Raw genomic sequence first — 16,905 nt, 5'->3', positions numbered from 1 at the left:
GATGGACTGGGGCAGATTGGCTTTAGTGCGAGCTCCACCTCTTTAGGAGAATGGCACTGACTCCTTGCTGCATGGCAAACTCCAAGCCTCCAGGCATGGCAAAGAAAACAACTGAGGCACAGATGGAGCACCCCTGGAGAAGAACTGAAACCCCATAACCCTGCAGAGCAAACTGACCTCTTGTCCACCTCTCTCCATCTTCTGCTGGGCTCCAGTACATGCAAAGATGAATCAGTAGACAGAGATGGCAAGCATCATTTGCTTGTGGTAAGATGTGGTTTTATGGAGGTCAGGTATTTTTGGACAGGGAGACTGGGGGAGAGAGGAGTTCATACTAGGGTAAAATATAGCAGTGGCAGGCATTGTTTTGTATGGAGTTACCTCCAAGTAGATGATGCATGTTTCTTTCCTGCTTAACTCTTGTGCTGCTTCTACAAAAGCTTTTGCAAAAAAACCTGTAAAATTAGGTAGAGAAAAATCTTTAGAATTAACTTTAGAAAAAGTCTGGCCAGCTCCACTCACTCTTTTTTCTTGTTATATATTTGTGTGTGATAGCTTCTCATCCTTGCATGACAAGGCAGAGGCTTCAAAAGGGAATAGAGTTGTCTTTTCAAATTACAGTTAAATAAGAAAACAGAAGGGCATGTGCGTGAAACACCAATCTTCTTAAATTGATGGGAAAAGTTAAGAGCTTTCCCCTCTCTCCCCTCAGAGAAGAAAAATACGTCTACTAATAGAGTAGTATGTCAAGGACCAGGTTGAACCTCTTCTCTTTAGGGTCAGCCTCAGCATTGCCACCACAGACCTACAAGAAGTTCCCCCCAAACTGATGGCCCGGGGCATGGGCGGTGGTTAGGAACTTGGATGAAGGCCAAAGAGCAACGGAAGAGCAAAAGCTGATGGCAACGTTCAGGGGTGGGGACTTTTCCCACCGACAGACGGATTGCCCTGTGTTATCCAATGTCAAGGGTACCAACAATACTTGAGGGATGTCAAACGGCTCTTGGTTTTGTTTTGGAGATCAACGAGCAAGGGCCGCGCGCTTTACAGTGGCGGAAGCCGTGTGTGGCTGTGGCTTATGACCCCGACGCCAGGCGCAATTGCCCGGTATGGCCCGCAGGCAAGACGGGGCGGGGGGGGCCAGCCGCTTGCTGTGGCAGCCCCCCCGTACCAGCCTCGCACGGGCTTAACTTCACCTGCCCGACGGCCTTCCCCGGGGGAAGGGTGCGTAAGGCCGGAGCTCAAACCCGCCCTTGCCTCGGGCCGCCGCCCCGCGGGCAAGCGGCGCCGGTCGGGAGCCCCGCGGGGCGGCGCGGTCGGGCCAAGCCGAGCCGTACAGTGCAGTGCCGTACCGGGGAGGAGCGCGGTAGCGCTCGTAGCAGCACCCAGAGCCTGGCTGTCGGGATGCGGCCGCAGAGGGGAGGGGAGCGAGAGCGACGGCGCCTTCCCCCCGGAGAAGAGCGAAGTTAAATAGCCAGCGCGATTCCACCGCCTTCCTCTCCCCTCGTGGCTCCGAGCCTCCGCCGAGCCCCCCCGTCCCACCCCCCGCCCGCCCTGCCGGTGCCGCCGCCCCGCCCGGGCAGCGGGGCAGAGCGCGGAGCGGTGCGGTGCGAGCTTGCCCCAGGGAGCCGGGACGCCGGCGCTGCCGGTAGGGGCGGGCGTTTGGGAGTCGGTGCCTGAGGCGCCGCGTCCCGCCGAGCCGCCCGTCTGAGAGGACTACGCCAGCTGCATGGGAGGAGATGAGCGTGGCGGGGAAACAGCCTCCTCCAGCACCGCTCGAGCGCCCCGGCAGCCTCCTCGTCCCCACCTGGGCAAGTACCCGCTTTCCCCTCAGCCCGTCCCGGTACCAACTCCCGCGGCGGGGCGGGGGGTGGGGAGGGTCCCGCTGGCGGCGCTGCCCGGAGGGCGGGAGAGGAGGCGCCTGCGTGAGGGCAGCGGGAAGTGGGGCGGTGCAGGCCGGGCCGCCGTGGCGGGCTGAGGCGGGGGGAGCGGCGGGACGGTCGTCTCCGCTGGCTCATGGTGCCAGCCCCGCACGACGCCGAGGGGCTCTCGGAGGGACGAGGCGGCAGCTGCCGAGGCGCAGCGCGGCTCCCTCAGGCGGGGCGCCCGCCTTCCCGCGCTTCGCCCTCTCAGCCCGACACCGGCCGCGGGGGTGAGGAGCGGGGCGGGCACCGGCGGTCCGAGCGCGGTCGGCTGGGATTTGTGCCCCGCGCTGTGGGCGTTGTACTTGCTGTGATCGCGATTTGCAGCCCGCCGTGACAGGTTGCAGCGGGAGGGTCGAGTTTCCCGGGGACAGCGTTGAATCGCTCGGTTTGTAACCCAGCTGCAAGCCTGTGCTGACAAAAAAAATCAGCTACTTCGACGTATTTAGTACCTCATGCACTTCTAAGAGAAGTCCGTGAGGGAGTTGGAAAATAACTTGCTACTTCACGGCAACCTATTTGGAAAATCGTTTATGAATGATGCCCTCTGACAGTGGTTCTCAGCTGTCCCTGGTTTATATAAAATGTAGTAGGTATGCCTTGCATACCTTTTAAAATCATTACGGGCTCTGTGGTTTAACGCGCCGCTCTTTTTTGGCATGTAAAGTGGTTTTGTTGAAGTGTAATCACAGTGTTTTTCAGTCACTGTCTAAAAAAGTTATTCACTGCATTTATATAAAATAGTTTACTAGTGGTAAAATAAACAGCTTTTTATTTTTATTTGCCCTGTCCTTCGAGCTATTTCTGTGACCACAGCCTTGCAATTTTTAAAGGAAAGCTGTGTTATCTTCCTCAGGTTTTATCCAGAGTGTTGTTTAGAAGGCGACTCCTTTCAGCTGCATGAAGGATGACTTAAAGACGTGTTCCCCCCTCACAGTGAATTCATAACTGCTTTGAGCCTCTGTAATTGTAAAACTGAGAGTAAATATTTGGAAGATGCAAGTGTAGGAGCAAAGGGTACAGGATACCTGACATCATAAGCATGTACGACAACTGCACAGAAATCTGTGGAAAGAAACTGTTGTCTTGTGCTAGCCGGCTTTTGCACTGTATGCACTGTGTATTTGCATCTCTCTTTTGACTGTGTGTGGAGATGCAAACATTTAACCTTTGGGTTTTTAGAATTTCTATAATTCAAAAGGAAGTAATCGAATTAAACCTACTGTAGAATTCTCTGTGTTTTAAAGCTGTTCCACAGCTCTTAATTTGTAAGACCTGTTCCTGAAAAATAATCTGTGCAGCAATTACCTAAAATGTTAACAGCTGAGTAGGTTGTATGGCAGTTCAGAATATTTCAGCGTTAAAGGTGAGGGATAATCACTATCATTATGTGAAATTTATGACTGGTACTCTTGTAGTTATGTTAAATGTATATGTTTAAGGCCAACAGGACATGCAGTTCCTTATGGGACTTCTGCCTGGGGCTGAACTAGATGCTAAATGAATGGTGAACTGTCCTTTTGGACAAGAGTGGTAGAAACTAAAGGGTTGTGGCTATACAGTTTACCTGGACCCCAAATGGGAAATAGTACCATGAATCTAAAGCTTTGGCAAGCTGTCTGTTTCCAATAAACACAGAACAACTTAGCCTCACTTTCCGGAGTATTTTAAATAGAGGTGTATGATTGAAAGAAGGCATGTCTTAAAAAAAATGCCGTGTAGACATTAAGTTCAACAGGGACATCTTATGGCAGATACTTATTTAGGTGAGTTCATAACTGCCTGGCTCCCCAGAGATGCCACGTACTCAGCGTCTGGAGAGAAGTATGCTCAAAACGTCTTAAAAAAATAAGGACTTGTTTTATAATTAACAGTGTGATAAGTGCTTGACTTGCATCTTGAGTTATTTAACAGTATTGGAATCTAGGTCTGTTTCCCATGCTAAAAGAAAAAAGTATATTTTAATATCGGTGTATTGACTGTGTCTGTGCACATTTTTCTCAGAAACAAGACATAATAACACTAGTTACCATTTAACTACTAAATATTGCATGCTAAGTCCAATTCATTGTTGGGATTGTGGTAGCTAGGCAGTCTTAATACTTAAAGGTACATGTATTTTTTTTTTTCCTCTTCAGAAGGATGACAATTAAATACGACTCCTTGGAAAGTAACTCAGCATACTTTTAAATTAAAGACAGAATGCTAGATTTGAAATACAATAATAATGTATTTTGTACACTTGTATTTTTAACACTAACAAGCTCTTTTAAGAACGTTTCTCACAATATACCTATAAACTTCTTGAAGTGCAGTCATTTATGTTCTGTTCTATAGAACTGAAGTTTCAGTCAGACCTTGACTAATGTTTTGCCAGTCTCTTCTTAGTGTAATTTCTGATACTTGTTTCGTTCTTACTGAGAATGAAGACCCATATTCTTACTAAGCTGATTTCAGAAAGCAGCGTATGTTTCCTCTTATCTGTAGTGAACTTTTTGTTCTGATTTCTCATATAAATCTTCCCCCTCTTTGCCCTTAGAAATACTCAAGAGGTCAAATCCCTTAGGAATTATTACCCACTATGTCAGTGTGCCTGTGCCATGATTTTACATGCATTTTATGGTCCCATTGATCTAGTATGCATTAGATACTGTGGTTTTCATTGTGTTGCTAGAAGCATGAAAGGGAATGATAGCCTTACAGTCACTCGTACTGTTGATATGCCAGGATTTTAAATGAAGAAATAAAAGTGTGTAGCTCATTGCTATGTATAAAAAAACCTTGTCACTAGTTTGGGGTTTTTTTTGGAAGAGGGACTATTTTCTTAAACTTCTGTTGTGCATGTTACATGTAGTAGACCCAGTTTTCTAATAACTTCCATATGCAACCACAAAAAAGCTATCAGTAGACTTTTTTTTTTCAGCAGAAACTCAAAGGAAAAAGGTGACACGGAACTTTTTTGGATAGTGCTCTTTTCTGGAGTTACCCAAATTGTGAACTCAGTAAGAGGAGGAAATGCAGCACATGCAGATTTTCTATTTCTTTTCTTCTCTTTTTTTTCACTATGTCTATGTAATTTAGATACTTGGATAGAGGTGCTAATATAAATATTTACCTTTTTTTTGGAAAGCAAGTCCTGGGGCATTGATGCTTTTTTCAAAATTTGGCACCCACTAATACAGAAGCCTCCTGAAAGTGAACACTAGGTGTCATGTTACCACAGACATTGGTGTCTTGCCTTTTCCCTATCTATCTTTTTAGGGTCAACATTTAATCTTGCCATTTTCTTAAAATAGATGACCACCATTAATATTCCACGCCAGTATTTTGGTAGGCTTGGACTGCATTCAGTCATACTGTATGTGACTGTAAGAACTTCAACTTTCCTATGTTTTTTTATTAAAAGTTATATCAGCACTAAGATGGCAGGGATTTCAAGGTTATTTCCAAGATCTGTGTACGCCACAATACAAATCAATAGGATATACTTACTAATTGAAGCTTTTCTTCCCACACACTCATTTTCCATTAAAATTCTTGCTGGGCGAAAGCTGATTTCAGAAACTTTTGTCATGAACAGAATTTGTCTCCTGATTTGGGGATGGAAAACAAGAAAACAGATGACGGAACTTCATGACAGAGAGAGGATGTCCACATATTCCGTTGTGTGAAGCCTAATAATTACTTTCCCTTGTAGATTTTGTTGACTTCCCCTAATTTGGGAAGATGTTTTTTCCCCTCAAAGTCTGTAAAATTAATAGTTTTAAGATCCTGTTAAAGAAATTTACCAAGCGCTTACTAAATATCAGAGTATTCAAATGTTTCATGTTTCTTCACTTGGCTTCCCTGCCGTCACAAACCAAATCTGAATCCTGCTTCTACCTGTACATATCTCCATGAAAACAGTTATCAAACTGATAACAAACATATTCAAGTTTATGGCTTTAACATTTTTATGGAAATAAGACTTGTGCCCACCTGCTGCTCTGAAAAACAATGTCTGATCTCAGAAAAAGACCAGCGTTGGTATTCTTTTTACACCTCAGATCTGTGTTTCATATTGTAAGCAATTTTTTTCTGATGTTGTAAACATTTTATGAGATGAATATAAATAGAATCACTTTCACTTGGGAGTGCAGAGACTGCTGAGAATAGAAATGGTAGCAGAGCTCAGCAGAAGGAACAGGGCACGACAGTGTTCTTACAACACGGACACCTAATATTGCTTGTCAGTGGCATCATGATAATAGAGAAAGCAAACACAGGTCAGACTCATTCAGGTTGAAAGGGACCTTGGGAGGTCCACAAGCCTAACCTTCCCCTGAAAGCAGTGACTGTTGAATTCAGGCTGAGTTGCTCAGGTCTTTTCCCACTGCATCTTTAAAACCTTTAAGGATGGAGACTGCACAACCTCTGTGGGCAACCTGCTTCCTGCTGGGTTGTTTTCATGGTGAAGCAGGGGGCTGCTGTTAGCTCACCCCCAAAGCCATTTCTTCTTTAGGTTCAAGCCAGCCTAGCTTACTCAGCCTCTCCTCACAGGGGAAGTGCTCCTGCCCCCTGACCGTTTTGGTGGGCATTGATTGGACTTGCTCCCGTTTGTCAATGTGTTTCTTGTATTGCGGGGCCCAAAACTGGCTGCAGTTTAATGCGTGCCAAGTAAAGGGAAATGATTACAGGGATTGCATCTCTGTTGTTGCTTGGGCTGTTAGCCTTTGTGGCTGGCAGCGTGCAGTGGCGACTCTGTACAGCCTTTTGTCCACCAGGACGGAAGGATCCCTGGTCCTTTTTAGTATTACTCTCTTCCCTTCCCTCCCCCCCTCGATGTCTCAGACAGAAATCCTAAGCAACGAAAGTTTTTAAAAAGCAGATGGCTAGTAAAAGTGCCTCTTCTTTTCCTCCATTAGTTAAGAATGAATGCATAACTCGAGGGGAATTTAGCAGATTATTGTACTTGCTTTTTTGCATGGTTTCATGTACTTCCCCCCCTTCCCCCCAAAAAAAGCAGGGAAAGGCTGACGTTGACTTTCATCTGAAGTTAAGATTCATTTACTATAAAAACTGCATGTTAAAGTAAAGTACTTGGAATAATTTAGTGGATTTGCTCATCCTTCATATTACTGACGAAGCTGACAGTTAAAGCCAACGGAGGCCCAAGACTGTGCTTCACACCAGACACCCTTTGTCAGTAACACTCATTTAATACAGATACGGTCTAAATTTTTTTTGGTCTGTTCTCTTTGAAAAAGGCAGGCTGATTCTACCGTTTTGAACTCCTCTGTATCTGCTTGTCTGAACTTTCTGTCTGAAGAACAGTATGACTCCAGCAAAAGCTGTCGTGCTGGAACCCTTCTGCCACTCTTTATTTATGTATATCAGCAGGCAGATTTCTGTAATGAGATTTATAAACTCTCTAAAGGATATAACCTTGAAGAGCTGGAACCCTTTAGCACAACCTAATCAATATTATCTCATTTATCATCTCCTTGTGAAGTTCAGATTGTAGTAGGGACAAAATGCATTTGTAGTATTTAGAGACGTTCTGGGCAGGAAAATCAATGCAAAACCTCAGTTGTTTTGTATTAAAGAGGCATAGGACATGCTCATACTGTATGATACCATAAAACCATTAGCCTTATAATGCTTCCCTCCACCATACCAAAATTGCATGACTGTTTTATGCCTGTTGTTTTGGGATTTTTACCTTTGCACAGTTTATATGAGACTTCTAAGTCACCAGATGAATAAAAACTGAGGAGAAATTTTTCCCCTGAAAAGGCGAGTTCTGTGTAATGCGATCTGCTGTGCAAACTGCATCCGGAGTAGCTTTTTTCATAGGCGGTTATCATCCGCACTATAAACACAGTTTAGACTTCTGTGTCTAAATGGTCTGAATGGCCGACTCTCATAGCACTTCCTTGATCTAAAGCAGTACTGACTTCTGCACTTTACTTACAGAGATGTGTAGCAGAGAGGGGTTAAATGAGTTGTTGAGGACCACAGAAGCAGTCTTATCCAGACAGAGATGGAATCAAAGCCTTTCGGTGTCAAATCTTTATCATCAGCTCTTGATGATTCTTCCTTGCCACAAAATGGAAGTTTGGTGGTTGTACATTTTGATGGGAATTCCCCTTTTATGCCCAGTTTTGTGGGAGGCCTAACAACAAATGGAAAGAGTTCAAATGGGGCTCAGGGTAGCTCAGCCTGTGGTTTGTGATGGGATATTTTCACATAGCCAGTGGAAGAACAGTGCATTAGCTGCACTATGCATGCTGGTGGACAGAGCTTCCACAATGGTTCATTGTGGTTTGTACTAACAGTTGGTAACATCTGTCTGTACACTGGATAAACTGTAAATAGTAGTATACTAAGTTTCAGAGTACACTGTGAAGTGGGTGAGCATTATTGTTCCTACTTTACCAGTGGAGAAGCTGAAGGAAGGAGGTTTTAGTTAAGGTTTTGAGTTGGTTTTTTTGTAAATTTGGATTGAGTAAATTGTCTTTCAGTACTTTACATTTTCTGAATACATGATGAAACTTCTCCAAACATTATGTGGAGAATGTTTTTCAGTTTCAAAGTTTTCTTCCATATCTCAGTTAGAATTTGTTGGGGGTTTTTTTGGGTTTTGGGTTTTTTTTTTCTTCAGTAAATCATGCACTATCCTGTCCCATCCAATAATGGATGCGGACTTCTTTGGAGAATACTCATTCAACTTGTGAGCACAAACATACTTGCTTCTGCTGCTTGTGTAACTAAGTAGTAGTATGTTTAGCATCACCATGAATATGGATATATTATATTACGTAGTTTATATAATAGCTAATATGTAACATGAAAAATACAGAAAACCCGCATACATATTCAAAACAGTACTAAATGATATGGGAGATAGTCATGAATATTTATTTTATTTCCTCTACAGAAGCTGTCTTTTTCCTCTAGGTGCATGTAAAACTATTAAGTTTATTGGAGGCACGTGTCAGAAGAATTGATCTCATATTGGATATCACGAGGATGGATGCATATTTGGAAACTGTTCGTCACAAGCATGTGTTGCCATCTTCCTCTCCAGCAAAGGCTGTTCAATCAACAGGCAAAGAGATAGATTTTTCATTTGTTTCACTGGCTGCAGCTAAGACGTAGATACTGCAAGGAAATTCATAGGCACATATCTTCCCATACAAATTCCATCTAACGGTATTAAGTCATGTTTTTAGAAAGGCTTAAGGAATTACTCATAGGTGGTGGTGTGTTAATAAAATGCAAGTTTCTTCTACACTAATAAAATACTCTCTTCAAGCAGGCATTACAATCTAATTTTATATGATGTGTCTTTTCCTCTGTTTTTTTCAACGTATCCTGCTGTCTTACGCAGCATTTTTGTAAATGCAGCATTTAGATGTTCTTCTACCATGCCTCACGAGCCCCAACAGAATGGCAATATAAGGATATACAGTAATCTATGCTGTGTGCTCATTTTCAGAATACCATTGAAGCGTAAGTAAGCATATGTTGCCAGTTCATTCTGACAGTCTTGTTTTGTGATGTAGCTATTGCTTTTCATAAAATCTTTTCCTTTTCTAGTTTTGAATTGTCAGTGTAGTTATCAGTTGCATCAACACACTCTTTTATGCAACTATTTATTGTACTTTTCATTTAAAAGATGAATTAATTACTAAGGCATCTGGTGCGTCATATGGTGCATATGCTGGATGTGCTAAACAGAATACTCTTTTTTTAAATAATAAGAGAAAAATGACATTACATAAAAGGATTAGACTTTTTAGTGTGCTTTGAAGAGTAACTTTGCTGTATTAAAATCTCCAAGTCTGTTATTCAGGATTTTGTGATCATTAAAGGAATCTTTGATTCTACCGGAACAAGTGTGCATACCTGTATGTGTCTGTACTCGTAATACGTGAAAAATAGAGGGGAAAAGATGACACTATATTCTGACAAGAACTCTATTGTACATGGGCTAGTTATATGATACTTCTTCCAAGTGATAATCACAGAATAGGTTATGGTTAGTACCATTTACAATTCATAAGGCAAGAAATTTTTATTCTTGCTCTCTATAGAAATTATGTATCCTCCAAGGTTATGAAGCACTAAATGAAGACCTTCTCAGTCTTCAGATAATGTATAGGTAATAGATACACTTCAACCCACTGTATCTAACTCCACACAAACCTCCAGTTTCCTTGGTATACTTAAGTCAAACTTCACACTCATTTTACATTAGGAAATTACTGAAATCTACCATAGCTGAAATTACCAACTGACACCAGTTTAAGGTTGAATTACTAATTTGTTACATAGTGTCATCGCCAAGGGAAGGATGGCAGAAATTGGATATGGACCAATTTATTCACTGTTTACAGTTACAGATCTTTGCTCCCAATCAAGTGAAATTGATATGTATCACCCTTTTTACTTATAACGTTTCAGAAGATGAGGCTTCAATCTATCCAGTGTACCTTCCATTTTCAAAAAATTAATTTCCTCATTGAAATTAGACTTCCAGAAGTTTTAACAGCTGTGGTTTTTTTTTTTTGTTAAATGGGACATTACCAAAAGCATGGCACCGTCACAACTCAGTTTAAGCAATCAAGGTTGGAGATGTAGCAGGATGCGTTTGTCTCAAAGGACTTTCAAAAGCAACCTGATCTTTTCAGAAAACATACTGAATCCAACAAGAAAGCAGCCTGTTTTAAGCATATCTAGCTTAGGAATATGCGGGTATTCCTAAAAGTAGATAGTCCAGGAAGCAAGTCTGAAGTCGGAATTGTCAAAATGCTACTGCAGCAACCTACTGGTGAGAATTAATGAACTGAAATTCTTTAGATCTGATTTGCATACACAATCCCAAAGAGCTTTCTGTTGTTTATGACAGTCAGACAATATAAATTGTAGCTTGGAAGAATGCTTCCTTCTCCTGACTTTTACTACCTGTAAGTGAACCTTTAGAGTAAGAAAACAAAAATTAGATTTGTAATTCTTACCAAGGGCAAATTTGTAGCAGTTGGAACCATCTTAATACTTAATTATCTTGAGGGACTTAATACCCTCAAGAATATTTCTTTCACATGTCAGGAAAGGGGAAAGAATGGGTAATCTTTTACTGACTCCAAGTCAGGAAAAAACCCAAACCAACCACAATTAACAATCTGACTCGATTTGGTTTTTGTCATCTCTTAATTTTTTTAGTTTATTGTGTGACTAATTGTGCTTATGTGGTATTATGCTTATGTACCCCTCTACTTCTGTACTCCACTCATTTCTACACCTTCTTTATAATCCTTGCTTTATCACTAATTAAAAAAAAAAAAAAAATTTCAGACTTTGTCATTAGCTGAACGTGTACTCTTTGTAGGTGCTCCGTTTCACAGTTCATCACATGAGTTGACAAGAAGTAAACAAAAATGAAGACGGGAGAAATTTTTTTTTAATTTTTTTTTTTTTAAGAACAGAAACATTATAGGGTAGTTATTAAAGGGAATAGATGTGAAAGGAGTTAGTAGGCAGACAGGTGTTACCTAGACGTCAGGGAGCACTGGGTTGTTTTTTCTGGGTGACTTGTATCTGTGTGTAGTAGGAAAAGTCCATACTTTAGTCTCTGCTATCTCTGTTTCTTCTTTTCAGCTTTCAGTAGTTTGACAGACTTTCATAAATGTCAATAAGGTTAACTTAATGTCTGTTGTCTGTAGCTTTCATAGCTAAATGTAATTAAATGTAGTAAACCTGCTTGAGTTGACTGTAGTTCTCATAATTCTAGTGTCATTTTAATCTGACCAGGGTCAATCTAATTCTGTTTCACAAAAACATCTTGCTTCATCAATTTATAGCGTAAAATGAAGACTTCATCTTTCAAAATTTATAAAATTTCCCCTCTATTAGTCCAATATGCGATTCATTGCCAAGTGCCACAAAAAAAGTGCAAAGAGCGCTTCATGTTTATTTTTTAAGCAATTAGTGTTAGGGCTGTCTGCTCTGGGAGAACTATAAAAATATTTTTATATTTTGAAAATTAGCTTCAGGCTATGCTGCCTTACAAAAGTTATGACTTAGCCCAGCATATCTAGCAGGAGTAAGATAAATAAAACAAACCCCCCAACCTATTGCCATGGTTTATGGCACTGAGGTGTGAGATGAACGTAATGCAGTTCTATAAATTCCTTTTGGATGGAATTTATAAATGGTAAAAAATAGATTGTTTTGTAGAGCATCATTATTTTTCAAGTATTTCTGTGAAACTTTGGCGACGCCAGTCAAGAGAGTATTATCAATATAAATTGAAAAACTCTTGTCCTAGGGAGAAGGGGTCTTTTCCATTTAAATTAAGTAATCAAAACATTCTCCAAAATGAAAGATTAGGGAACATTATTTAGGGCTAAGGATAGTGTTTCTCTGTAACTGACATGTCTGGCTATGAGCTCTGCTTTAATTGTGGTGTTGATGTTTCATTAGGAGGGCTTCTGCTCACTGAGAGCTAATTCTCTATCTTAGATTTAATTGGATGTGACTTAAAAGAACAATCCAAGCAGTAGTCTGTGTTCTCTATATATAATCTGCAAGAAATACTAAAAAGTATTTTCTTTCTTAAACATAATGGAAAATTGTCATCTTGAACATTATTGCACAGAATAAAAATGTAGATACGCTAATTGTAAATTGCAATCTAAATAGTCTCTCATCAGCTTGCTTGATATTTACAGATCAAATATCTTGTGGAACTAATTTCATGTTCTTATGTGAAATTAAGGTGCTTTTACTAATGAGCTCTACAGATATTTTTTATGACTGTTTCAGTTAACTGGAATGTAACAACTTACCTTAGTTTTTCAAAACTTAAAAGTCTTCTAGTTTCTCCACTGGTGGTACAGGGTAACCTATGATTTAGAGGTACAGCCATACCTCGAGATCTGGGAGTTTCATTGGATGTGGTCAAGTAACTGCTGTAGAAGCAGAATAATACTCCGTTCAGATCGTACCCTTCTGAAGATAGGTTTTGGTATCTTTTACATTCTGTAGTGGGAATTACTGGCTACCGACTGCACTGAGGTGGCCATGGCTTAGCTTCAAGCACTGAAATGCATTTGATCATACTGTTAAACTGTTAGCATTTTCCTTAGCATAATTTTGTCCTAGGCTAATTAGCAGTCTTCCAGACAATATCCAGACTGTGACTTGGGACCGTTCCTGTGGGCAGCACGATTGTGGTTCATGTCTTCAGGGAGGGCAAAAGCGTTTAGATTCACTGATACGAGCTGTGCCAGCTGACCTCCAGGCCCTCAGCTGGTTTATTTGCTAGTATAGATGCTACTGCTTGAGACTTGTCCTCTTTGCTGTAGCTGTCCCGTTTGTCAGTGATAATAACCTGATGTGCTCAGAAGTGTTTGAGACTTGCTGACCCTTTTATTCAGGGGAATTTACCACCACTGAGCTCAGTAAATGACTTGTTTTTTTCAAAACAAGCAAATGTTTATATACTCTGTGGCTTGCAGAATAAAGCATAAAATGGTGATGGAAAATACTCATTCCAGAGAGTCTTTATTTCATCCTAGGACACGTGCATTAATATTTTACTTTGGATTAGGGACATGGTTTTCAGGTGAATCTCATTATCATCCGTATTTATTGCCATGTAGTCTGCGTTGTAAAGTGGTTTGTAGTGCAGCAAAGGTACATCCTATGTTAGTAAGTAGTGCATCTGAATATGAGTAGATTTGTGGCGTAAAACAGAGGGACTGAACGTTCACGCTGTATGAATCTTTGGGGTTTTATTTCAGATTAGCTCTAGCCTGATCCTGTGGACTGAACGCCCATTTGTGGTTGGGCTCTCTAGGTTTGCCCCTGGAGCACACCTCCAGCTCGTGTGCTCCGAGACCACACTACAATGCAGACCGTAGCATGAGAAATGGGAATGTCTGGGGGAGGTTTGCTTCAAAAATCTGTTTTTAGTGTTGTTGTGGTTTAACCTCAGCCGGCAACTAAGCACCACACAGCTGCTTGCTCACTCCCCCCACAGTGGGATGGGGGAGAGAATCGAAAGGGTAAAAGTGAGAAAACTCGTGGGTTGAGATAAAGACAGTTTAATAGGTAAAGCAAAAACCGCGCATGCAAGCAAAGCAAAACAAGGAATTCATTCACTGCTTCCCATGGGCAGGCAGGTGTTCAGCCATCTCCAGGAAAGCAGGGCTCCATCACGCGTAACGGTTACTTGGGAAGACAAACGTCATCACTCCGAACGTCCCCCCTTCCTCCTTCTTCCCCCTTCTTCCCCCAGCTTTATACGCTGAGCATGACGTCACATGGTATGGGATATCCCTTTGGCCAGTTTGGGTCAGCTGTCCTGGCTGTGCCCCCTCCCAGCCCCCCGTGCACCTGCAGCCTTCTCAGTCGGTAGAGCATGGGAAGCTGAAAAGTCCTTGAGTAGTGTAAGCACTATCTAGCAACAACTAAAACATCGGTGTGTTATCAACATTATTCTCATCCTAAATCCAAAACACAGCACTGTACCAGCTACTAGGAAGGAAATTATCCCTGCCAAAACCAGGACAAGTATGAACTAAAATGCTGATACAGATCCAAGCTGAATGTCTTTCAGATGCAACTAAACTGAAAGGTGTTTCATAGATGCACCTGATTAATTGCAGCCACTAATGAGGTCCATGGGACTGTGCTATAGCAAGTCCAAAATAAAACCTCCCCAAAATGCCCATGGTAGGAGTGTTGCATCCTTGACAAAAGCAGTTTTGCTTTGCAGATCTACTTCTCTTGTGATGCATCACTAGTCTGTCTGGATATAGGCTCAATAAATTCGATTCTATGTTTTTGTATTCCAAATGTGATTAAAAGGTGCAGCCGCCTTATTATCTGCGTGCTCTCTCCCTCTCCCTCTCTCTCTCTCCAGTAGTGTACAAATATGGAGAGTACCTGTCTCTTCCTTGCCCTCCCCCGCTAAACCCCCACTTCCCTTAGAATATTTAGGCTCTAGTGTAATGCATAGCACTGTAGATCAGGCTGAAAGAATAAATGTTTACAGCTCTTTCTCTTCCTCCTTCTTAGTACTCCTTCCCAATTCTCTTACATTTGAGAGGGTGTGATTTGGAGTATTGTTCTCAGATATGCTACGAGAAGATGGAAAATATTCCCTCAATTTGCAAATTCCCTTAGTTAGACAAACTGAGGAGCTCTGTAGAGGAAAGAACTTCTGCTGCTTGTTTTGCTCCTCTTCTTCATGGACTGCAGAGTACTCATCCTTACTTGGTTCTTTTAAGAAGTGGGGCAGAGCAGGTTGGTGAAGAATATTCCAGGCAGTAGACATGGGTAATTTTTGAGGCATGCAAAACACCCTCTTTTTTTCTAGGGGAAATTAGTCTTCCTATTAATTCATCAGGAGAAGTTAGGAAATAAACTGAAGATTGGGGGAAGATTAGAGTTAAAAAAAAATCTTTTGAAAATAATATTTCAGGTGCTTTAATTTTGGTTTAAAGCATCCTTGAACAAGAGATAACACCCATAACCTAGTAGTAATGTAGGGTTTTTTCTGCCTACAAAAAGCAATATATAAATGTGACTGCAGTTCCCAGTGCCCTAATGACTTAATTCCCCATTAGTCTCAGTTCCTGTTGCAGGTTGCCAGGTCTTGCTAGTATCTTTACTGTTAGTCTGCCAACAATTTGATTATAGTGGTAGTGAAGAGAAGTGAGTATACAACACAAAGTTTTTCTCATTATGGATCAACCAAATGGTAGGAGAAGGACCTTTTCTGGTTTGATCAAGTTTAAGGAGAATACATGTCACTTCTTCATGCATTACCTGTGTCTGTTTACAAACATTCCTCGCTATTTTGTCAGGTTTGATACTGTACTTTGTCTGGCACTTTGCTCTACTTTTCTTGCTCGCGTACTGTGGGGCTGCACTCCTGGTGGGTAAGGACACTGTCCCTGCCTGCCTCACGACCACCCTGAGCTCCCTGCTTACCTTCCCTGGTGGAGCAGCCCACTCTCGCTGCTCCCTGGCACCTGGAGACCCAAGTTGATCAGGATCAGATTGAGTTGATTAATCTGCATTTCTTCACTCCTTTGCCTTTACTCCTTTTTTTTTTTTTGCTGCAGTTGAAGTCTGCTGTTACTTCGTTTGGTCTTTGCAGTAGGATATTTGCTCTTTGCAGCAGCTTTCTGTGTATCTGAAGACTGTTAATGTATCTTCTGTACTATAAGCAGCATCAATCCCCTGACTCTTTGAATCACGCATTTTTTTTGCTTTCAACTTTTTCCAGTTGGCCCATATCTGTTTGTAAATACTGTTTATGGGATTCCAGCTGTGGCCTGGTCAATATGCTGAATTGAGCAGGATTGCTCTAGACGTGTCTCATGAAGTACTCATAATTACACATCCTGGAGCATGAAATAGATGATTGACTTATGTTCAGCTCATGATTTTCTCTAATCCTCCAATTTCTATTATGAAAAAAAAAAGGTTCCAATGTTTTTGTAGTTGTTTCTTTCTGTTAAAATGGTTTTGTGTGCTTGACTGTGTTGTTTAGCATCCAGATTTACAGCCTTTTTGATAGCAGAATCCCTTTATACGATTGCAAAGTGAACACTATTCTGTGGATAATCACCATATTCTGGGTACTATTAACAGTTTCACAACTGAATTGATCATGACAAAGTTTAAATACTTACTTAAACATTAATTCTTTTTTACAGCAGTGATAACTAGTTTAAATGTTTGAGTTGGGCTACTTGTGTGATATCTGTATAGCATGTTCTATAAAGAGTATTCAGAGCCATACACACCAATCAAGTCTACAGATCTACTACTACTCATTTGCTTGGTATATGTGGGAGGAACAGGATTAGTAATTGCTGTTCAGTTTATTTCATGAATTGTGTGGGAGAATTACTCTGCTTAAATTGCTGCTTAATTTTTCTTCACAAAGTAAACTGGGGAATTTGTGATTTAGGAATCAGAA

General features: G+C 41.5%; 1 protein-coding gene across 1 annotated transcript in view; it reads left to right on the top strand.

The window, feature by feature from the left end:
* Positions 1-1,646: 1,646 nt before the first annotated feature.
* SNTG2 (syntrophin gamma 2) overlaps positions 1,647-16,905 on the top strand; it is a 313,450-nt gene continuing 298,191 nt past the window's right edge. Inside the window, exon 1 of the mRNA XM_076335436.1 lies at positions 1,647-1,811. Coding sequence (XP_076191551.1) covers positions 1,740-1,811 — 72 coding nt within the window. The 5' untranslated portion in view covers positions 1,647-1,739. The remainder of the gene's footprint in view (positions 1,812-16,905) is intronic.

Source organism: Aptenodytes patagonicus, chromosome 3 (assembly GCF_965638725.1).
Source record: "Aptenodytes patagonicus chromosome 3, bAptPat1.pri.cur, whole genome shotgun sequence".
NCBI classification, from domain to species: Eukaryota; Metazoa; Chordata; class Aves; order Sphenisciformes; family Spheniscidae; genus Aptenodytes; species Aptenodytes patagonicus.
Note: the sequence above shows the minus strand (reverse complement) of the source record. Positions and strands in the feature narration are given on the sequence as shown.